Source organism: Myotis brandtii, unplaced genomic scaffold (genome assembly GCF_000412655.1).
Source record: "Myotis brandtii unplaced genomic scaffold, ASM41265v1 scaffold164, whole genome shotgun sequence".
Taxonomy (NCBI): Eukaryota; Metazoa; Chordata; class Mammalia; order Chiroptera; family Vespertilionidae; genus Myotis; species Myotis brandtii.
The window spans coordinates 709248-732124 of NW_005356003.1; the positions used below are offsets into that span (position 1 = coordinate 709248).

The 22877-nt window shown below is 50.1% G+C and overlaps 1 protein-coding gene across 3 annotated transcripts in view; it reads left to right on the forward strand.

Annotated features, from left to right (window-relative positions):
- Nucleotides 1-1079: 1079 nt before the first annotated feature.
- The window catches only part of NISCH (nischarin), a 31414-nt gene continuing 9616 nt past the window's right edge, over nucleotides 1080-22877 (forward strand). Inside the window, exons 1-14 of one of the 3 annotated variants that reach the window (XM_014536522.1) lie at nucleotides 1080-1109; nucleotides 1986-2069; nucleotides 2787-2969; nucleotides 10190-10238; nucleotides 11269-11432; nucleotides 11787-11882; nucleotides 13089-13184; nucleotides 14453-14605; nucleotides 15712-15780; nucleotides 16290-16475; nucleotides 16638-16766; nucleotides 18116-18229; nucleotides 18547-18658; nucleotides 19210-20266. In XM_014536522.1, coding sequence (XP_014392008.1) covers nucleotides 1095-1109; nucleotides 1986-2069; nucleotides 2787-2969; nucleotides 10190-10238; nucleotides 11269-11432; nucleotides 11787-11882; nucleotides 13089-13184; nucleotides 14453-14605; nucleotides 15712-15780; nucleotides 16290-16475; nucleotides 16638-16766; nucleotides 18116-18229; nucleotides 18547-18658; nucleotides 19210-19229 — 1470 coding nt within the window. In that variant the 5' untranslated portion in view covers nucleotides 1080-1094 and the 3' untranslated portion in view covers nucleotides 19230-20266. Of the gene's footprint in view, nucleotides 1110-1985; nucleotides 2070-2786; nucleotides 2970-10189; nucleotides 10239-11268; nucleotides 11433-11786; nucleotides 11883-13088; nucleotides 13185-14452; nucleotides 14606-15711; nucleotides 15781-16289; nucleotides 16476-16637; nucleotides 16767-18115; nucleotides 18230-18546; nucleotides 18659-19209; nucleotides 20267-22877 lie in introns of those variants that run through there. The other 2 variants (XM_014536520.1, XM_014536521.1) reach the window with 2 other exon arrangements.

Consider the following 22877-nt stretch of genomic DNA (forward strand, 5'->3'; position numbering starts at 1 on the left):
TGGGCCCCGCAGCCAGGGGAGAATGGGTGGGGGCCACGATGTGGAGCAGGGGCTGGGATGGAGGGACCTGGGAGGGGCCCCCAGAAGGGGTCTAAGGAGGGGCGCGCGTGCGGAGAGGAGGCTCGGTTTGGGGAGGCTCTAGGGGTAAAGGGAGGGATCGCGGGGCATCGGGGTCTAGATGAGGCAGAGGCGTCTCTAGAGCCTCAGGCCTGGAGGGGCGCCATCCCAGGGGGATAGGCTAGGGGGTCCGGGAGCTGGGGGTTGGGAGGGGCAGGGGTGGAATTGGGGACCCTGCAGGTCCTGAAGGAGCGGGGCGGGGCCTTGGTCTGGGGAGCCGGGGGTCGCAGTTGGGATTTGCTCTCAGGTGAGGACGGGTTGCGTTCGGGGCCCCAAGGCCCTGGGGGTCTGGCAGGGGCAAGAAAGGGGGAGGGTTGGGACCCGGACACGGGGGATTGAGGGGTCGCTCAGGGCTGAAAACGCGAGACCCAGGAACCTTAGGATCTTCATAGCCTTGGGAGCAAGTTGGGCAGCAAGCCCCGACCCCACCCCCAGCCCTCCACCCCCTCACGCACACACACACACTCCAAGGCTATGGGAGAGACGGGGGATAGGAAATGGGGGAGTCCCCGCCTGTGATGGAGTTGGAGGTCCTCCTGGGAGGCTGCCGGGTGGGGGTGATGGAGCACCTCCCCGCCTCCTGTCCTTTGTTCCCACAGGGGGTGGGGGGCTCCGGCCCTGCTTCGGTCCCATCCCCTTGACCTCCATCCTAGCCCCCCTCCTGCGGGCCATTCCTCTGCTCTTTCTGCCTTTTTGGGCGGAAGGGAGGGGAGGGATGCTGCCAGGCTGGGAAGAGGGGCTGCGGGCGGATCCTGGAGCAACAGGCCGGCCCCGGAGAAATGGCTTCTCCTCTATGGAGGCTTCGCTGAGCTGATGGTTTTCTCCTCCCCCTTCCCCGCTTGCTGCAGAGAGGGGCGGGGCACTAGGGGTCCTCCTTGGGTGAGGGTGAGGTCTCTAAGCCAATGGCTGGCCGGCCATCACCCTTGGGCTGCGCCCCAAAAAGCTCTCTATTCCACCAGGCCGAGCCCCTCCTTTGAATGGGTGTGGGCAAGGTGGGTGATCGGGCCTAGCCTACATTTTGTCTCCAGGTGTGCTGAGTTGATTATTAATATACCTACCTTTTCATTGAACACTTGCTGCAAAGCATTTTCATGCATTACCTTATATTATTTGACTACCTTATTTGATCCTTAAACCTATCAGATTTTAAGATGGAGGAACAGAGGCTCAGTGAAAATTCAGCTCCCAGTCACTTATGTACGTGACTCATCCATAAGCCACAGCCAGGGAATGGCAGAGCACGTTTTGAACCCACGTCTTCCTTGACTCCAAGGCCCAGTCCCCTAACCGCTAAGCCATTTTGCCTTCTGTTATGGCTTAATAATTCATCACCACTCTTTTACCCGCCCCCCCACCCCCATCAGCTTCTTAGTGCCTTGACTCTTGGTTCAGCAGCAGCAATCACAGCTGTTAACCAGCTAAAAAGATTGGAAACAGGCTTGCTTCCAGGATATAGGCAGGGCACCTGGGAAAAAATGCAGTAGGAAAGCTGGCCCTGCCAGACCTGGCGTTGTTCTGCCTCAGAACGGGTGGCCTTACCTGAAGCTCCGGTTGGATTGGGCTTTGAATTATCTGGAGAATGGAGGCAAAAAACTAAAGAGATGGCTTGATACGATAGTCTCCTTCTCTGTTCCTCACTGTTGGGTAGAGCCACAGACTTACCCCGAGTACCTGCCAGATCCAGTGCTGGGACCATGGAGGAGGCTGAGGCTAGAGGGGGCCCGGCTTCGCAGCAAGAGTCAGGTGCAGCCTAGCTTTGGCCGCAGGGGTAGGGGGTGTTGAGAGGGTCTGGGTGACCTGCAGCTATTGCTGGGGGTGAGGGGCTCTGCTGTCACTGACCAGGAAGGGCTACCTGCTTTCCCTTTTAGGTTTACATCATTCAGGTCACCGATGGCAACCATGAATGGACAGTCAAGCACCGCTACAGCGACTTCCATGACCTCCATGAAAAGGTAATGAGAGCTAGAGGACCTGTGTCTCAGAGATTGGGGACTGTAGGCCAAGTTCCCATTGTGCCACAGATTTGTTTTAGGGCAAAACAAATCTCCATGCCTATAGTGTTCTTTAATAAACAAGTTTACTAATTTAATTGCCAAAACAGCTGGTGGCTCCTGGGAGTTCAACTCTAGCATAAGGCAGTGTGTGAGGAGCATATTTGAACTTTAGTTTTAAGGTAGCCAGTCCTAGCTTGGCTGTGAGATGCCGGGACAGTTTCTTGGGGGAGGGAATAGGTTTTAACTTGCTTGACCTGACTATAGCTATTCCATAACCTGTACTTTAAAACTGGCTGTGACTCCATGTCTTCCTTTGCTTTTGGAAAGAGATGTCTTTCTCTGGGTCATTTGTAGTCTGAGGGTTTTAAAGACAGGCCACCACCCTGATTGTTTTCATTCTTGTTTGGAGAAAATGGTGATTTTAAGGGTCTGGAGGTCTCCTTTTCTAAATGTCTCCAAATGGAGCTTCCTGTTTGGGATTATGCTGGCATTTCTCATATTCACAAGCTTGATGAGGCCAAGCCCAGGTGCCCTGCTTTGATCACTAATCATGGTACAGCTGCCACGAGGGGCTGTGGAAGTCAAGACAAGCATCTGCCTTCAGGCTGCTAGCCTTGATCTTGCAAAGACCAGAACCTCTTGGTCTGTGGTTGACATGCTTATGTTTTTTTACAGCTTGTTGCAGAAAAGAAGATTGATAAAAATCTGCTTCCACCCAAAAAGATAATTGGGAAAAACTCAAGAAGCTTGGTGGAAAAGAGGGAGAAGGATTTGGAGGTCTACCTCCAGACACTCCTGGCCACCTTCCCCGGCGTGGCTCCCAGAGTGCTGGCTCACTTCTTGCATTTTCAGTTCTATGTAAGTTCCTCTCAGGTTTTCTCTTTCCCCTGCAAGCCCACAACCACCTGAGCTCAAGGCAGCACACCTCAACTTTGAAGAAAGGTGGGTTGGAGTTTGATCCTGAGGTTAGAAGATGGAGGACCAGCACCCTGGCGGGGATGGGGTGTGGGTAGAGCATGTTCATGGACAGACTTACCTTACGTTAGACAGACTATGACTACAGAGAGACTTTCCTGCACCACAGCCACTTTGGTTAGCAAAAGTGGGTGTTTAAGCCAGGTTTCCATCCAAATGGATTGGGGGTAGATTAGAAACAGCTAACACCTGGCATAGACCATAGTGTTGAGTTGTTGGCTCACAGTCAAGACTCATTAAGGGATAGTTTGTGCTGGTAGCATTGCCGTCTGGAGGCGTTGTCAGGTACGGTGTGAGTGAGGGTAGGTGGCTTCCTCTGTATGTTGGGGAGCAGCTCTGCACCCCCTTCTGTGTGGAGGAACAGCTTTCATGGCCACTGGTGACAAGATGAGCTTTAAGGAGGGAAGTTTGGCAGTGAAACCAAAACATTAAAAGCACTAACAATTCCACTTTTTATTTTTTATTGATTTGAGAGGGAGGGAGAGAGAGCGAGAGAAACACCCATCTGTTGCTGCACTTATTTATGCATTGCATTGGTTGATTCTTGTATGTGTCCTGACTGGGGATTGAACCCAAAACCTTGATGTATCAAGACACCATTCTAACCAACTGAGCTACTGGCCAGAGCACAATTCCACTTCTTAGAATTTATTCTAAGGAAAAATTAGGAAACTTTGGAAAGGACTTAGGGACAAAAGTAGTCATTCCAGGATTATAGCAAGATACTGAAAACAAAAGTCCCACAGGAGATGATTTTTTTTTTTTTTTTTAATCAAGAGTACAACCAGATAATTGGATATTCTGCTAGAAAAATGATGGTGTGGCTATGGATTTATTGACATAGGAAAATAAGTGTATTACTGTAGGAAAAGAGCAGGCTATAAAACAGTGTGTAGAGTATGGTCCCATTTTATTAAAAAGGAGTTTTGTGAATATATTTGTCTAGGAAAACTCTAGAAGTTATACACCAAAATAATAATATTATCTCCGGGTGATAGATTTTTGAAAAATTTACATTTAATTGTTTTCCCTTTTTGTGCTAAAGATAGGAAATAATCCATTCCCTTTTCAGGCTCACCTTTTAAGAAGGGACTTGAGCTGTTGTCTTAAAGGCCCAAACATGTTTAAAAAACAATTTTTCCTGAAGTATTTTCAGAGTAAGATGGCTGAACCTTTCTTGAGTGCTAGATTGAGCCTGGACATTCGGTCATAGCACTAGTGTTGGGCCAATAAGCTTGAAGGGGCCATGTGGGAAAGGAAGGCAGTTACAGATGGGAGATGCATTTATGCTCGAATTTTGTTTAGCATAGACCAGCAATGTATGTGGTTAGCAGTTTCCTCGTGTAGATATCTTTTTACATTTTCTTATATGAGAAAAAGTTCATGGCTCTTTCAGACAAACTTTACTGGTTAGTATTTTAAGAAATACTGCACTTTGTGGAAGCTTTGATGAGCTAGTGAAGGATAGGACTTGTTAGCAGCCCTTTGGAAGTGTGATTCATTGCTTAAGACCTGGGTCTTTGAGGAGGTAGTCTCTCTGGCTGCCCAGGTTTTCTCACCTCTGAGCACGGAAAGGCCTTCACTGCTCTTCGGAGATGTGTTTGCCTGAGATGGGCTGGGGTCGGCCCACACGTGTGGTTCTGGTTTGAGTTGTGCTCTACTGCTTGGAGTAGCATGGACATATTTAAAATTACTGTTATCAGACAGGCCCCTGGGTTATAATTCCCAGGTGTTAAAAGATACAAAATTGACCATTCAATTACATAAGGGTTTCTCAACCTTGTGACATTTAGGGCTGGATAATTGTTGTGGGGGCTGTTTGTGCATCTTTTAGCAGCACCTCTGGCCTCTACCCACTAGCTGCCAGTAGCACCTCTCCCGCTCACTTAATCACAGCCACAAAGTGTCTGCAGACTTTGCCAGATATCCCCCTGAGGGGCAAAATTGCACCTAATCTAGAACCACTGGATTCGATCTTCAAATGAGTTTGAACAAAGAGGGCCTAAAGATTTGTCAGCCTTTTCTACTGTCTGGGAGCTCTTAGAGAATGTTTCTCTCAACCTCTGTCCCATCTGTGTCCTCTCTGAAATTGTTCCCAGCATGCTCCACCTCGGGGGACTGACATTGAACAGGGTGGGCCCAGGGAGCCCTATTTGGCTGAGGTGTGGATTTTTTAAAAATTGAGATATAATTCACATACCAAAAAAAATGCACTCTTTAAGTGTACAGTTCCTGATTTTTAGTATACTCACAAAGTTGTGCATCTATCACTGCTACTAATTCTAGAACATTTGTCACCCCAAAATGGAGTTCTATACCCATCAGCAAAGTCATTTCCCATCCTGCCCTGCCCTAGCCGTCGCTACTTCTGTCTCCGTGGTTTCACATGGCCTTTGTGACGGGCTTCTTTCACTTGGCGTAATGTTTCCAGATTGTAGCGTAAGGTCCTTTCATATTGTAGCAGAAATCAGTACTTTGGTATTTTCATGGGCTGAATAGTCTATTGTTTGGCTATATCACATTTTGTTTTTGCATCAGTTGATAAACATTTGGATGTTTCCATTTTTTGGACTATTATGAATGCTGCTGCTATGAACATTCATATAGAAATTTTTGTGTGGACATGTTTTGTTTCTGTTGAGTATGTAGTGAAAGTGGAATTAGTGGGTCATATGATAACTGTTTAACTTTTTGAGCAGCTGCCTAATTTTTTTCCAGAGCAGCTGCACCATTTGACATTCTCACCAGCAGTGTATATGTTCTTATCTCCCCACATCTTGCCAACACTTGTTACTGTTCATTTTTTTGATAGCGGTATCTCATTATGGTTTTGATTTACGTTTCCCTAATGTTGAGCCTCTTTTCGTATGCTTATTGGTTATTTGCATATCATTGGAGAAAATACTCAAAACTTTTGCACTTCTAAAAATTAGGTTATTTGTCTTTTTTTGTTGTTGAGCTGTAGTTTTTTTGTATATTTTGGATATTAGACCCTTATTAGAAATGTGATATGCAGATATTTTCTTCCATTGTATGGGTTGTCTTCATTTTCTTGATAGTGTACTTGGAAACACACAAGTTTTAGATTATGGTGAAGTTCATTTTATTTTATTTTTCTTTATTAGTGTCAACATCTTGCCTAACCCAAGTTACAAATATTTACAGCTATGCTTTCTTCTATGAATTTTATAATTTTTGCTCTTATGTTTAGGTCTTTGATCCATTTTGTGTTGTACATGGTGTGAGGTAGGAGTCCAACTTCTTTCTTTTGCAGCATGGCTTTTAATGGCAAGGAAGAGAGCACTGCTTCTTTCCCACCAACTCTGACATGGGGCATCTGGAGGTTGGTGCAGCCCTGAGTTGCAGTGAGAGGGCACTGGGCCTATTGCTGTGCTGGCTCTCTTCAGATAGCTGTGCCCCCATACCTGGACCTTTAATGGCAGACCTCATCCCAGGACCCTAGAGCAGAGGTTTTCAAATTCAATGAAGTGGAATCCCCCAGTAGAATTCCAGCACCCCATTTTGGGGTAGGCTATGTAACTGTGGACTTGAGAGGTAGGCAGAGCCAAGTTATCTCAGCCCAGCTGCTTCCCACTCAGGCATCTAACCTCTCTGTGTCCCAGTTCCTCTTGTGTGAGCTGGAGAGTGGTGGCCCTGGTTCTTGAGGATTGTAGGGGATGATGCAGTGAAGGTAGAGAGCCTGAAAGAGCAATGGCCCCTGGCCGGGCACACCAGGTGCCAGCCAGTACCAGCTGTCCTGGTAAGGAAAGGCCCTCAGTTGTCTTCAAAGGTGGCATTTATATCATTTTCTTACTTTAAAGCCAGTTGGTTAGAACAAAGACACTTTTTGAAATTTGAAATCAGGAGCTGTGATGGAACTGTTACCATCTTCACATCAGCCTTAGCATTCCCATCCATCATTTGTTTTAGTTGCAAAGTACTGAGCCTGTACATGATAACAGATTTCTTTGCAACTCACAGTCTTGGAGGTCTGTTCAGTTAAAGTTTAGGCTTGAATTCCTCAATGGGGAATTTTTACTTAGAGTTGAATGGCACGTAGTATAGCTGTTCCTGCTATAATGCCTCTTCACAGACATGAAGTGAAAGTTATACAGGGACACACACATGAGCATGTGTGTGTAAACCATACAATGATGTGTAGCTGAGCCCCTCATTAATACCCCATTGAGCGTTTTGCTCAAGCATGTGCCAGGCAGAGGCATCAGGCTGTCCTGGGCTTGTGCATTAAGTGCAGGTGTATGTGTTGTGGGGTGCAGTTGGTCATGGGTCTCTACATACGCAGACACACTCAGTCAGAATAGTAGTTGCAGAGCCACAGCCCAACTAGTTTATGGTGTGTTTGTGTGCAGTTCACACTGCTGCCCAAGGCTGCACACCAACACATGATCCTTGCAGGAACCTGATCAATTGGTCTAGAGCAGCGGTCGCCAACCTTTCAGTCCTCATGGACCACCAGTGGTCCGCGGACCACCAGTTGGCGACCGCTGGCCTAGAATACACTTGGGGGTGGGTGTTCTAGTTTGTAAGCATAGCTAATAATATTTTTAATTGACGTTTTTATTGAGGTAGAAAGAATGTCTTTTTAAAAAAATACATTGCAATTCAGATATTCATGGCACCGTGAAGCACTTCAGGTCCCTTCAGCTCAGGCTGGGTGGGGTACGTGGGGAGTCATCTGTCCCTGAAGATGACCTCCTGGCAGTATCTGCAGAGCTTTGCCTGGGGCCCCCCTAGGCCCCACTTACTGCCTGGCCAGAGGGATGCTTGATTCTGCACACCTTTGCTATGCACACAGGCTGCAGTATGGCCAGAATACTCTCTGAGGAGACCAGTGCTGGAGGCATTCTTTGTTGCTCCCTGATTAAGAATCTCCCAAGGTGAAGATCAGCCTGGGAAACTGAAGTAGATAGTATGGCAGCAGCCTGCACTTCCTGTGCCCCAAAGCATGGGAAGAGAAATCGTTATATAGTTTGCTATTTAGATTGCTCAGAAGTGAAAATGTGCCCTTTGCTTAGCAAGAGCCCTTGGCTCTCAGCTTTCTGTGTTTCTGGTCATTCCAGCCCTGTCTCCCTAGTGGGATTGGCACAGACACCAGCTGCCTGAAGAAATGTAACTTTGAGGGTGGGGTTGTTAGGTACTGATGGAGGGCAGGGAGCCCTTTTCCCCTGGGAGACCTCCTAGGAGCCCCAGGGTGAATCACACAGGGTGCAGGGGCTCAAGCTGTTTAGGACTCTCTCAAGGCTCTTGAGGCAATCCTGACTGCATGGGGGAGGGGGAAGTGCAGATTTGGAGGCAGAGCTTGGTTCTCAAAACTGTTGGTAGGGAAAGGGGCCTTTGGATTCAAGCTCTTCCTAATCTTCAGTTCTTCACAGCAGCCAAGGAAAATGTAGTTGAGTTTAAGTTGTTGTGAGAGACTGGAGTTGAACTCCAGTGTGAACAGGCATCCTCTCCCCTTTCTGGCGCTCTCCTGCTCGGAGCCTGCTCTGTCCCTCTGGTGGCCCTTTTACATTAGACCCTGCGTCTTGGCTCACTCTGAGCCCAGTAATGCTGGGGCTGTGTTTGCTCATTTTTTTCCTTTTTGGCTTTTTGTCTGTGTGTGTGTGTGTGTGTGTGTGTGTGTGTGTGTGTGTGTGTGTGTGTGTGTGGGGGGGGGTGATCTCAAAGTTATTCTCACACAATACATAAACTGAATTTCAAGCAGATTAAAAGAAATAAACATATTTTTAAAAAGATACCATAAAGTACTAAAAGAAAACATTAGAAAAATATTGGTATAATCTTGGAGTCGGGGAAGAGGACCCAGAAGTCACAAAGGAAAAGAATCACAGGTTAAACAACATACAAATGAAAAACCCTCTGTATGTCAGGAAAACCACTAGGATCAGTGGTAAAAGGCATGCACAGACAGGGAGAAGATATTTGCAGCGTATAAATACCCATTGTGTATAAAAGGTGAGAAAGAGACCAACAAACCAGACAGAAAACAGGAAAAGCACTGCCTGTTTCCACTAACCTGGTGCCTTCTGAGTCCTGTAAACATGTGATTTGCACGTCCTGGTGGCAGAGATGTTCCTGTGAGTTATCAAGGCAGTTGTGCAGCCTCCATCTGGACCTGTTTATGAAAAGTCCTGTTGGCTGCCATCCGTCAATTAGTTAAAATCCTTACCTGTAGGATGTGGGACTGAGGGCCTGCGGGCCCTGCCAACCCCACAATGACACCACTAAAGTGCTGAAGCAATCGGTTGTTACAGAGAGGCTTCAAGGCCAAGTGCTTGGGTGTGTGGCTTTGCTTGTTCCTAGCTACATAGAACTGGAAAAGTTACAGCACCTCCCACCTCTGTTTGCTCATCTGGGAAGCAGGTTTCAAAATAATGTCTCCCCCACGTAGGGCATTGGGAGGATTAGTGAACCACCACATGGCAAGTACTCGGGCCATTGCCCAGCGTGAATTTGCACCTCAGAACGTGACTGAATGCTTGTCCTTGTCATGTCTCCGTCACCTCATTCCAAAAGGAAGTTCTTTCCTGCCGCTTTCTCGTGGCCCTGGGGCCACGTGGTACTGTTACAGGGCCTGACGGGTGAGCTCGCTCTTTCCTAGGACACCTTTGGAATGTGTCAGAGGGTTGGCTCTGGAAGCTATCTGATCGCACAGGGTCATGGCAGCCCTTCTCCAGGGGAAGCAGGGCTTCCTCTCTACCATGCCCTCCTCGGATCTCCCAGGGCCGGTGTTGGGAGCTGCTGGCTTCCTGGCCAGCGCTTGGCATAGCCAAGCTTTGCCAACCTCCTGAGCCTCGTGTTCTCGGCCAGTGCCTCTGTGAGTTTGAAGTTGCAGCATTAGTCTGGTTTCTGTTCTGCTTTTGAGGAGACATTTTAAATGTCCATATAACTGGGAATATTTAGTTTCCCCTTCTTAGGCACCTGGATTTGTTATAGGTTTACTCCTTTATTTTGTCTGACTTTCTGGAGAGCTGGTGTTGCAATAGCAGAGGAGGTAGATAGGGAGTGTGCAGGTCCTAATGACTGTGCAAATTCCAGTGACGAGGGGCAGGGGACTTCCTAACTGGGTCTTGTTTTCTCTGCAGGAGATAAATGGCATCACTGCTGCACTGGCTGAGGAGCTCTTTGAAAAAGGTATGTGCCAGGGGTCCCCGAAATACTGGTGTAACTTACTCAGCACCGTTAGGTGGCCAGGGGCATGAGATGGCACAGAACTCCCATCTCTTGGGCTGTGCCGAGTGAATCCAAGCCAGGGCTCACCTCCCTGGAGTTGCCCAAATCCCTGAATCTGATCCACAGCCAAGCCTGCCCGCCTACCTGCCCTTCTGGCAGCCAACTGTGAGGAGTTGGGGGTCCTTCACCTTGGGGCTCTCAGGTTCTTGTCTTGGGGGTAACCCCAAGCTCAGGATCTAGTTCAAAGCCCTATGGTGGAATTCTGGAAGGTGAGAGCATCGTGCCCTCTTGCATCTGGTTTGTCCTTACCTAAAAGTGATCAGATGGCAAACAGAAGCTGAGTGTGGGTCATGGACCTGCAGCAGAGCATAGTTACAGTAGCTAACGTGAGGTGTGCTTCCTGTGGTCCAGCCTACTGTTCAGCATCTTCCTCTTTCTCCTTTTGCCGGGGGTGGGGGGCGTGCAGATGAGGGCACTGAGGATGAGAGGCTCGGTGATCTGCTTGAGGATACATGGCTGGAAGGAGCAGAGTGAGGACCAAATGCCAGTCCGGCTGGCTCAGAACCCCCGCCTGCTCTCAGGCCCTACACTGTGCTGGCATCTGAGGCTTCACCTAACTGAGATGTCTGTATCTTGGAGGTTGCAGCATAGGTCTGTTGTCCACAATGCTGCCTTGCGTCAGCTTTATCCTGGCTTAGTGCGTCAGGTTTTTAACTGAGCCTCACCTCAGCGAGGCTTCCCAGGCACACATCCCCATGGCCCTTCCCTCCTTGGTAATCCCATGTTCTGGGTGTGCCCTGTGCCCCATGAGTTCAGGCGGGCAGCTGCTCCTGTGTGCCCAGAATGGTGGCTTTGTCCTGACGTGGTGCAGTGCCATAGCAGATGCTTGCCAAACACTTGTTAACTGTTAGCCAGGTGGGCAGACGCCCTGGCTGCTTTGACTAGGACAGGGCTGGAGGTGGATGCTCACCCTTGGGTATGGCTATTGCAGGAGAACAGCTCCTGGGGGCCGGCGAGGTCTTTGCCATCAGGCCCCTGCAGCTCTATGCGGTCACTGAGCAGCTGCAGCTGGGAAAGCCCACGTGTGCCAGTGGCGACGCCAAGACTGACCTTGGGCACATCCTGGACTTCACCTGTCGCCTTAAGTACCTTAAGGTAAGTGCAGCAGCTCATTTGTAGACGTGGTGGGCATACAGCCAGCATGGGGCCTAACAGCTCACTGGCTGGCGGTGTGTGTGAAAGAGGCTGGGTGAGCCATCCCGGGAAGGAAGGCCACTTTTGTGTTCTTGGCACTGAGCTTCTGGCTGTGAGCACTAGGGGGCAGTCATGACCCAATGTCCCTTGCTTTAAACCTCAGCTTTAGCCTGCTTTGTTGACGGGGTGCATGCCCACCGTGCCTCATTGCCAGGCAGATCTTCAAGTCAGGGCAGTTGCTGCAGCACTGCCCGGTGAACATGGATGGGGAGCCATGTGGCAGCATCCCTGACTCAAGCCATATCTGTGCTGCAGGTTTCTGGCACAGAAGGACCTTTTGGGACCAGCAACATTCAGGAGCAGCTGCTGCCTTTTGATCTGTCAATATTCAAGTCTCTTCATCAGGTGGAGGTAAGGCCCTGGGCCCTGGAGTGCAGGCAGGGCTGAGGCCTGCACAGGGATCATCTTGCTTATGAATAACTGGACCTAATTGTAAGGCACTGTTACTCTGGTGTTTGTTAGTAGGTGGCAGATTTCATCTAGGGGAGTAAGGCCAACCTGAAGGCAGAGAAAGAGGGACTCTGCTGCTCTTGGCTGGCCTGCATATCTCTGCCCCGGCATGGACAGCATTTGAACAGGATGGAGCACCAGTGCCCACTCCTTTTGGGCCTCCTTGTTCGAGTTGAAGTGCCGAGAAGTCATCCTGAGGCTCAGGCAGAGCTGGTTCAGGTCTTTCCCAAGGCAGGTCAGCAGAGGGCTTTGAGTTCTCTACCTTCTGGCACGCCCATACGTAACTGCATTACTCACTGCTGAACATTTGGGTTCAGGATGCCAGTTTTGTTGCCATTTTTAAAATGAAAGAGGGACTCCGTAACGAATAATACAAAATGTATTAAAGCATCTATTTCTCAAGCATGGCCTTTGTGTGCAGCCCTGTGCCCCATGTTTGATGTATATTCCTTGGTGGATTCTTCCTAATAGCCCTGTAAAGTGGGCACTTTTATTCCCCTTTTATAGTTGAGAAAGCTGAGGCTTAGGGAGGTTAGGAAGTTTGGCCAGGACCACGTGGTTAATGAGGGGAAAGCTGGGATCTCAGTTCAGCTGATCCCAACACCAGAACCTCTGCTACACATTGGACTATTCTGCCTGCCATATTTTGGGCTTATCTCTGACCTGGAGGACGGCTTCCCTTGGTGGGAACTTGTGGGAACTCGACCAGTGCAGGCCAAGTGAGGACAGAGAAGTCAGAGGGGTGTCCGGCCCAGCTTTGCCCACCCACCCCTTCCCGCCCCCTCATAGGACAGCAGACACCGGGGGAGTGAGGCAGGGTGAACAGGAGGGTCCATCGTGTTCACTGTGCTTCAGAGGCCCCTTGCTCTCAGCTCTGATCTCTGTGGCCCACACTTCCTGTCCACCTGCCAAGCCCCAAGTAGCCCCTACACGGAAAATGGAATTCATGGTTCATTGTGAGTCTTACCAGGTTCTTCAGATGCTGTTTAGTCAGCACTAAAAGCTGGGAAAGGAGAGACTTAGGATTTGAATCACCTCTTGCCACTACCCAAGGCTTCTGTTCGATAAGTGATGCCGTTCCTGAGACATGGCTGTTCCTTGTTCCAGATAAGCCACTGTGATGCCAAGCACATCCGGGGACTGGTCGCCTCGAAGCCCACCTTAGGCACGATGAGTGTGCGCTTCTCAGCAACCTCGATGAAGGCGAGTACCCCCTGTTTCTTGCCTGGAGATGTCTGTAGGACAGGGTTCTGCGCTGTGGTCCCCCCCACCGAGGGTGGGAGTGCACATCACCACTGTCAGAAACCAGAAGCTTCCTAGGCCTGGGTAGCCATCCACTCATGGGAGACCTTCCAGCACTTAGCAACGCCTGGGATGCTTTAGTCCACATCTTCATCAAAAATCACGCTGTTAAACAAGATATTTTAAGGAACTGGGTCCCCTACCCCCTGCCCTCAAAAAAAAGTCACTGGTGTTTGATAAGCAAATTGTTAAGCAGTGGCAACTGGCAGGATGTTTATAGCTAGATTGATGTAAATGTTTCTCTAAGCTTAAAAAGCCCTGACTTAGCACTTGTTTGTGTCTTGTTCTTAGTGGACTTAAAGGAGACAGGTGAGGCTGTGGATATGTTAGGCTCTGATGTTTGTATATGAGCCACAGTAATACTCAAATTGAGAATGTAAGAGGTTTCTTTTCTATTTGCCGTTTTATGAATTGCATCTTAGTAATGTTAAAATTCTCCAGAAAAGCATAGTGGCAACTTTTATGACTTAGACTGTCAGATCAAGATTTAGGTTTGGTGAAATTTGAGGCTTACTAAAAGAAGACTTGTGTCAAGAGCAAGGGTGTCAGGCAACCTTGTCTCTCTCCGAAGCACTTCCTGCCGTCTGGCTCACGGGGCTCAAAATGATCCATCGAGAGAGGAGAGGTCTTTTGGGCATGAAACGTCAAAATGAGGAGGCCTGCCTCCCTCCCCTTCAATGGTGCTGCCCCTGTGCACTGTGCTGCTTTCTCAGCATTGTTGGACTTGAACTCTGTGAAGTAATGGTTAAAAGGGCCTGCTGTCCACAGCGGGGACCACAGTGCCAGCTTGGAAAGCACAGTTGCCTGGAAACACCATGAATTCTGACCTTTAACCTCTGAGATTTAAGCCAGAAAAGGCATCACCATATATATATATATATATATGTGTGTGTGTGTGTATATATATATATATATATATATATGGCAAAAACTTGAAAAGCATTTGCTCCTGAAGCAGGACCGGAACATATTCCAAATAACTGTATGTTGCTAAGCTTTTCAGTTATTTCACAATCGCTTAAAGACATATGAACTAAAGCCCAAGTTTAATGCAAGTTCACTTCCACCTGCTAAATATGCCCAAGCTCTTCCTGAAATTTTGCAATGATTGCATTCCCAGTGAGTGTTGCGTGAGGGCCCAAGTGTGCTCAACAGATGTTCTTACACAGGAAGTCCTCGTTCCCGAAGCCTCAGAATTTGATGAGTGGGAGCCAGAAGGCACAGCCCTGGAAGGTCCTGTGACTGCCATCATCCCCACATGGCAAGCACTGACCACTCTAGACCTGAGCCACAACAGCATCTCCAAGATCGACGAGTCAGTGGTACGCTCTCAGCAGTGGGCTCTAGGGTTTTCTACCCGAGGTTGGGTATTTAACTGGCTTTTTCTGGAAAGACCACAGAAAACATGGGCTCTGTGCATTGCCTGCAATTTTTAAAATTTGAAAATGGGATTATTTAAAGCAAGTGAGATAGTACTTAGAACCAAATGAGGCATATCAATTATATGCACATTTGATATAAAAACATAGTGATGAAATTTACTCCTAAGGAGTGGAGTGGAAAAATCACTGCACAGATTGCAGATGTGCTTCTGTAAAAGTGACATCCAGACAGCATTTGGGAAATAGGAGTGTGATTCAGGTATTTGTGCTTCTTAGTGGTTGGGATTGGAGAAGAAGATGGACAGACTTCCTTCTCTGGGACCTGCCATTTGTTATTTTCATAAGCCACGTGCTCCATAAAAATGGGGTGTGTGCTCATCACTGGAGTCCCTGTGTGTTCCTGTGCACATGCCGCTGGGTGGGCACTGGGAGGTGTTACATCATTGGCCCTGCAGAGGTGGCCAGCCCAGGAGTTCACGGTCAAAAGGAAGAGTCCCTTGCCCTAGTCAGTTTGGCTCAGTAGTTGTAGTGTCATTCTGCGGACTGCAGGGTCCTGGGTTCTATTCCATTCAAGGGCATGTACATTGATCCCTCTGGGGTGCATGCAGGAGGCACCAATCGATGTGTCTCTCTCACATCGATGTTTCTCTCTGTCTTCCCCCCTTCCTTCCACTCTATTTAAAAATCAATGGAAAAAATATCCTCGGTGAGGATTAACGAAGAAAAAAAAAAAAGGAAGAGTTCCAGGGTGGCCTTGGCAAGTGTCGTCCCATGCACCAAAAGGTCGATTCCCAGTCAGGGCACACGCCCAGGTTGCAGGTTTGGTCCCTGGTTGAGACAAATTCAGTAAGCAACCAATTGATGTTTCTCCTTGATGTTTCTCTCTCTCCCTCCCCCTCTCCCTCTTCCTTCCTCTCTCTAGGAAAAAAAAATAAAAAAAAACATTTTTTAAGTAGTCCCAGGGTGTCTGTCCACCATGTGCTGGGGTGACATAGGGTCCAGCCTCCTAGAGTAACATCAGGTGTTGTCTTTTTTCTCCCCACAAGAAACTGATTCCAAAGCTTGAGTTCCTGGACATGAGTCATAATGGAGTGCTAGTTGTGGACAACCTGCAGGTAATAATGTCTTTGAAGACCGTTGCCACCTATGGGCTTCTTACAAGGTCCCTGAGAGTTCAGAAGGCTGACTCAGCCTTGGGAATTTGGCCATACCCTGGGTTTTCTCTCACAGGCACTGGAAAGGTGTCTGGGTACCCCAGAGGTTTGTAGGGGCAGGAGCTGCTGCTATCCCTTTAGGGTCACTGTAGTTCCCCAGAGTTAGAAAAGATGCATAAGTACAAATCAAGCGAGGTGGAGATGTTGCACCTCCATCATGAAGGTACAAGCTCGTTTTCAAAGCTCACACCTACCCTGTGGGTTGTGCTGTCTCTGCAGGGAGTGCCACTGGGCTGTGGCATGTGCAGGGGAAAAGAGGGAGTTCCCTTCCAAATGCTGGCCAGAGGGAATGGAGCTGACCTGCAGAGCTGGCCATTTCGGGTTGGAGGCTCATCACACCTTTAGTGTCGGTTCCCTTTCCTTGGAGCCTTGACCTAGACCACTTTCCCCTGTTCTCAATGTCGCCTCAGCACCTGTACAACCTCGTGCACCTGGACCTGTCCTACAACAAGCTGTCCTCCTTGGAAGGGGTTCACACCAAACTGGGGAACATCAAGACTCTGAACCTGGCTGGCAACCTGCTCGAGAGTCTGAGTGGCCTGCACAAGCTCTACTCCTTGGTCAACCTGGACCTCAGCAACAACAGAATCGAACAGGTGAGCCATGTCCCCTGTTCGGATGTCAGGGTTGTGGGATGGCTGTTTATCACTTTAAAGAAGAATGCTAAGCCTTCTTTCATGAAAAGGCTGTCAAACGTGTTGTCATGTTGCCAAAGTGTTAAAAGAAGGGACGAGGGGAATGGAATTCGTGCCTTGCAGATGGAGGAGGTCCGGAGCATAGGCAGCCTCCCGTGCCTGGAGCACGTGGCTCTGCTGAACAACCCCCTGAGCATCATCCCCGACTACCGGACCAAGGTGCTGGCTCAGTTTGGAGAGAGGGCCTCTGAGGTAGGCTGCCAGGGTAGGGGCTAGAGTGGGTGGGGGTTGGCTGATCAAAGAGACAGTTGGACAGAGTCCACATCTTCACAGGCAGAACCACTGCTGATGTCCACTATCTTATTACCCTTGCCTGCTTCAGAAGGACTTCCTCACCCTAAGTGGCCTTTCAGTTCTGGGAAATCTGCTGCCTCCCCAAGAAAAACCTCCCTCACCCTTCCTGCAACCCCTCCTGTCAGCGGCCAGTGGCCACCATGGTTCCCCAGAGGGCTTCCTCACATCGCCTCCAGCAGAGCTGCAGCCCAGAAGGGCTCCCCATGAACCCACAGGCATAGCCTGAGTGTAGAGGGACTGTCTTCAGCTTGTTAAAAGTAACATTGATTATTATAGGCAAGGGTTAGAAATAAGGTATTTAATATTTTTTATTGATTTGATTTTTTTTTTTAGACATTGATTTGTTGTTCGCTTATTTATGCACTCATTGGTTGCTCCTCATATATGCCCTGACCTGGGATCAAACCTGCAACCTTGGCATATTGGGACGATGCTCTAACCAACTGAGCTACCTAGCCAAGGCCAGAAATAAGATATTTTTAAAAATCCTGTGTCCTGGATGACTTCTGGCCACGAAGTCTGACTACAGACCCCAAGGGTGCGCCCACCTTTGCCAGTGTAGCCCAGCAGTATCTGCTGCCTGTTGAGTATGTCTGGCCAACAGCCACCCTGCCAACGGGACAGGTCTTTAGCCAGGTTCACCTGTCTCCTTAGCCTCAAGCAGGCCCCTCCCCCATTTCCCCAAATTCCAGGCCAGAAGATACTGGAAGTCTGCATTCTTCTCATCCTCCCCCACCCCCCAATCTCTTTTCGGTCCCAAATGCCGCTCACACTGTCACCAAGACAGTGTTCACAAGATGACATCTCTCCTCCTGCCTGCTCCACACTGCCTGCCAGCCCCCAACCCCTCCTGCATTTGCAGGCAGGGTGCCTGCTTTCCATGCCTCTGCCCTCCAGTTCCCAGCCCAGAGGCCTTCTCTATGCTCTTTGCTGATGTGAGTTCCACCGTAATTGGGGGCTTAGTTCAAGTCACCACCTTCCCCCGATCCCAGCCATCCAAGAGGCCTCTGCAATGGACCTTATACCCCTGCCTCACCTTTTTGGAAAGGGACTCCCAGTAACAGACTAGGCCCTGTGGGACCTCCCTGGACTGCTCTAAGGAACTTGCAGGTCACTTCCATGGGTGGTGAGGAACTCACCTCCCAGTGGGCTGAGCCCCCAGGCCTGGCCCCCACATTGCCAGGCTCCTGTCATTCTGCTCTCTGCTTGCCAGCCCCTAGGCTGATCGCCGTTTCTGGATTCTGTAGGTCTGTCTGGACAACTCAGTGACCACAGAGAAAGAGTTGGACACGGTGGAAGTGCTGAAAGCAATTCAGAAAGCCAAGGAGGTCAAGTCCAAACTGGGCCAGCCTGAGAAGAAGGTGGGTCTGTATGGGAGGAGTGGTGGTGCGGAGCAGCCAAGGAAGGAGCTGGCTCCAGTGAACTGGGCTCTGGGCACACTCACAGCCACTGAGTCCTGACGCATGACCTTGGGCAAGTCACACCGTCCATTCTCATCTGCGCGGTGGGGGTGGTGATAGTACCTGCTGTACAGGGTTGAGGACTATGTGAGACTGACTTCGCCATCCCCGATGTTTGTGAGCACCTCTGAGTTTCTCCTCCTCATCCCTGGCTTTTCGAGTTCTTTTCTTCCTGATCCTTCTCTTTTTTTCCTGGGCTGACTTGAGCACTCTCCTAGGTTGGCGAGGATTGCCAGCTCTCCGCTGCCCCCTGTGTCAGACCCAGCAGCTCCCCTCCCACCGTGGCTCCCACGTCCGCCTCCCTGCCCCAGCCCATCCTCTCCAACCAAGGTAATCATGTATGTAGCTTTCTGCCTAGCAGAGCCACATGGGCCCTGGCCGGGCTGGGGTTGGGGGGAGGTGCTGGCATCTGCTCCCGGCAGGGTTCAGACACAGGGTGGGTGTGGTGCTGTCTACCAGCCAGCTCCTCTTTGGGTGGCACATGGTGGGGGTGCCTGGCCTGATTTCAGCTCTGTGGTTTGCTCAGTGAGGACCACCCCCCACATTGTTCTGACACCCACATCAGCTCCTCTAGGATACCATAGGGTGTCACTACGGCCCTGAGGCTGCTCTTAGAACAGGCTCAGGGCTGCTGGCTCCCCCGAAGGCTGTGTGGGCGGATTGGCTCTTTATTAACGGGAAGCCAAGCCTTGTTACTTTCCTGAATCGGCTGCCTTGATCCCTGCACGGGGAACTTGCTTTTATCATCGCCTCATCTCTGTGGCTCAGGCCCAAACACTATTTGTGGGGCCAGACAGACTGTCCAGGACCCATGGAAGACCAAGCCTTTTCACCTGCCCACTGTCTTAGCGTTTTCAAAGGGCTTTCACCTCTGAACCCAGGCATCCTCGGAGATGAGTGAGTGAAGCAGGTCCCATGAGAGTGTCTGCTGGCCCGGCCCCCACGGAAGAGGGGAGGGTGTGCCGTCCCGAGTGGAACCGAGGCTCGGGACACACAGGAAGGAACGCCGCCCGCCCACCCGGGCTCCTGGAGATGCAGAACTTGGTGTGAGGTCTTGGGAAAACAGTTTGACCCTATGTTTCAAGAGCCAGAAAAACGTTCCCACTCCTTGACCTGGTAACCCCAAGTGGTGGGGAGTTTATCTTGGTGGGATAAGATAATGGGAAGGGGAGATGATGAACTGCTCGCTGCAGCGCTATTTATGCTAGCAAAGCAGGGGATGTGACAGACGTCAGAGGATGAGAGGGAGATTAGGCAGTGCTGCCAAATACTCTGCAGCCATCACGTCAGAGAGGAGGGCTGGGTAGGAAGGAGGGAGAATGCTGAGGGTAAGTCGGCCTGCTGCAGGGCGGTGCACCGGAGTCACAGCTGAGAGAAGCGGAGAGCATTCCTGAGAATGGATGCTGATGTCACGTGCCAGAGCGATGGCCATTTGCTTTTGTAACACTTGACTGAGAAAGTTTTATTTTTTTACATAAAAGGGGCAGGAGGTTGGTATCCCACTGAAGACTTCCCTGACCCCATCTCCTGCTGGGAGCCAGAACCCTCTTTGGGCCTCACAGCGCTGTGGAGGACAGGGAGGCAAGTGGTCCTAGGCCAGGGGCTAGCCGGTTCTCAGCCAGCTTTTGTGGAAGTGACAACCGAGTGTGTGAGTGAGTGAGCAAGCGGAGAACAAGCTGGTAGAGAGCAGACCGCAGGCCAGGTGAGTGAGGCATCGCCCCCAGGGCCATAGCTATAGGCAGCCCCCCATTTGATGGCGAAGCCTCTGCACCAGCCAGGCCCAGGCCTCAGCCCTCTTCACTGCCCCCCACTCCTGGGGACACACCACCAAGTGGCTCACTGTAGTCTGTTCCCCTTCCCCAGCTGATGGACATTTAGACACTGTCTCCAGACTTGCACCTCTTATAAATAAAACTGCAGTGGATGTCTTTGTGTGCACATCTCTTTCCTTTCTGTGAGAAGCAAAGTCGGGCCCCCATCCAATTGCTCTCCTGATGTCCTTGTCCCGTCCTCTGAGTGGCCCTTTCTGACCACTTGTTTGTACTGACTGTGGTCCAGGAAGGAAGCAGGGAGATTGTCCCAATTCTCACTTCCTTGGCTCCAAACAGGGCTGGGGGGTGGGGGGTGGGGGGTGTGACAAGAAAATGTTGCTTTCTTTTCTCGCTAATATGGAGGAATCCACAGATATTTTTGTGTCCAGCCATGAGCTGCTGGGTCTTGCATGGATGGGCATGGATTTCTCCATGTGGGAACAGCTTTGCTCCCAGCCTGATCCTAGAAGTGTGTATATGTGTGATTAAACTGGGCACTCGGAGGCCTGCGTGAAGGGGCACTGTCCAGTGGACATCAGGCCTCTGGTCATTTCAGAAGCTGTTAGCCAGCTGGTTGGAGCCACCGAGGATTGTGACCGATAGGCGCTAATGTGTGGAAGGCCATGGCGGACTCACCAGGCGGGCGGAGCTGGGGGGCTGGAGAGAAGAGGTGGTGAGCAGGCTCCTGGGGTCAGACAGCTGAGTTTGTGTACCAACTTCCTTGGCTGTGTTCCCTCAAGCAATGTGTAGCCTCTCTGAAGTTCGTTTTCTCAACTATAAAGTGTGAACACCCAGCTTCATCACTTCTAAGATGCACACAGCGTCTTTCAGTCAGTGCTGTCTCATAGTTGCTGGTACTCGTGATGGAGTCGTGTGGAAACCTTCCGTGGACACCTGCTAAGGCCAAGATGCATGGATGTGATGCATCTTAGATGTGATGAACTAAACGAGGTGTGCGTGAGCCAACACGGGAAGCACCGAGCACTGCTCCTGGCTCATCAGAAGTGGTCATGGAGGCCTCCCTCTCCCGTGTCCTTGTTGGGGAGTTTCAAGATGACCAGGACAGTGCCCCTGAGGAAGCTGTGTGCCCAGGGAGAACAGGACAGAGTGCTTGGGGGCGTTTTGTAGAGGGAGAGGTATGGCTAGAGCAGGGCCTTTGCAGCGGAGGTTGTGTGTAGGGGTCCTCAAAAGCTGGGCAGGACCTGAGCATGTGAGGGAGGAGGGGGGTTCTAGGAGGGAACAGTGCGCTTACGCATAGCTGTGTGCTTGCCTTTCCTGCCTGTGCAGTCCCTGCTGCTTCGCTGGGGGCGGGGGGCGGTCTGGGCTTGGGCCCTCAGCCTGCCTACCCCATGGGCAGAGGACCTGGGTTACGTGAGTTGTCTTGTCCCTGGGCAGCTGCTGAGCTGGACTAGGGTCTGTGACCTCTGGGGCTTTAACCTGTGGTGACTGGTTGTAAAGCCAGGCCAAGCCTTGGGCTCCTTCAGATTTTTGTGTAATGAGGTTGATGCCATGTTCACCCAACAAACTGCACTTCGGAAACATTAAAAAAGGCTTTGCCTTCGGCCAGTCTAGGTGTGAAATATCAGGCTTAGACGTAAAACAGCCTCAGCAGGATTTAAAAACACCCCGTGTTTCCACAGTGCATAAGTCAGCGTGTGCTGTCCGTGGAAGGCTGACTAGGGGAGGCCAGAGGGGTGGTCCTGTAGAAGCAAGCCACGGGTACCGGCGTGGGGAGTCCTCGAGGTCCTGTGCCCTCGTGTGTCTGTGAAGCTCTGCAGAGATGTCAGATCGGGGTGGGCAGTGTCCAGCCATTTCTCTGGGAAGGCTGTAGGAGTGAACATGTTTAAGGCTCTTGATGGACATATTGCCAAACTGCTCTCCTGACGGGCGGGCCAGCTCCCACGCCAGTGCCTGCCTCTACCCAGTTAGGCCAAGTCCGGGCCACGCAATCAGTCTAAACTTTGCCAAAATGAGAGACAAAACTGGTGTCTTATTCCAGCTTGCCCTTCCGTGCTGATTTGTGAAGGAGGGTGAGCATTGTTTCGTGTGATATCTATTGACCATCTTTTGTGAAATGTGTTTGCATTCTTTGCAGTCTGTCTCCTAGTGGGATTCCCAACGTTATCCCTTATTTTTGTCATCTGTAACAGCTTTTTAAAAATATATATATATTTTATTGATTTTTTTTTTACAGAGAGGAAGAGAGAGGGAGAGGGATAGAGAGTTAGAAACATCGATGAGAGAGAAACATCGATCAGCTGCCTCCTGCACACTCCCTACTGGGTATGTGCCTGCAACCAAGGTACATGCCCTTGACTGGAATCGAACCTGGGACCCTTCAGTCCACAGGCCGATGCTCTATCCACTGAGCCAAACCGGTTAGGGCTGTAACAGCTTTTTATAAAAAGATACAAATGTTCCTCAAATACTGCCAGTGCCTTTTTCTCATTTCTTTGTTTACTTATAGAAGTTTAGTTTTTATGTAGTCACATTTCAAATTCTTCCTTTCGATTTAGGCTCAGAAAGTCTCTCTCTACCCTGAAATTGGATAAGCAATCATTTGTTCTTTCTTCAAGTTATTTTAAGATTTCAGTTTTAACATTTTATCCTATAATCCATGTGGCTGGGTTTGGGGGTCTGTCTATCCCCCGGCCATGCCAGAATCCCGAGGGCCCAGCCCCATTTGTTGAATGGCTGCTCTTCCTGCCCCGCTGTCCCCCCCCCCCGCCTGCCCCCTG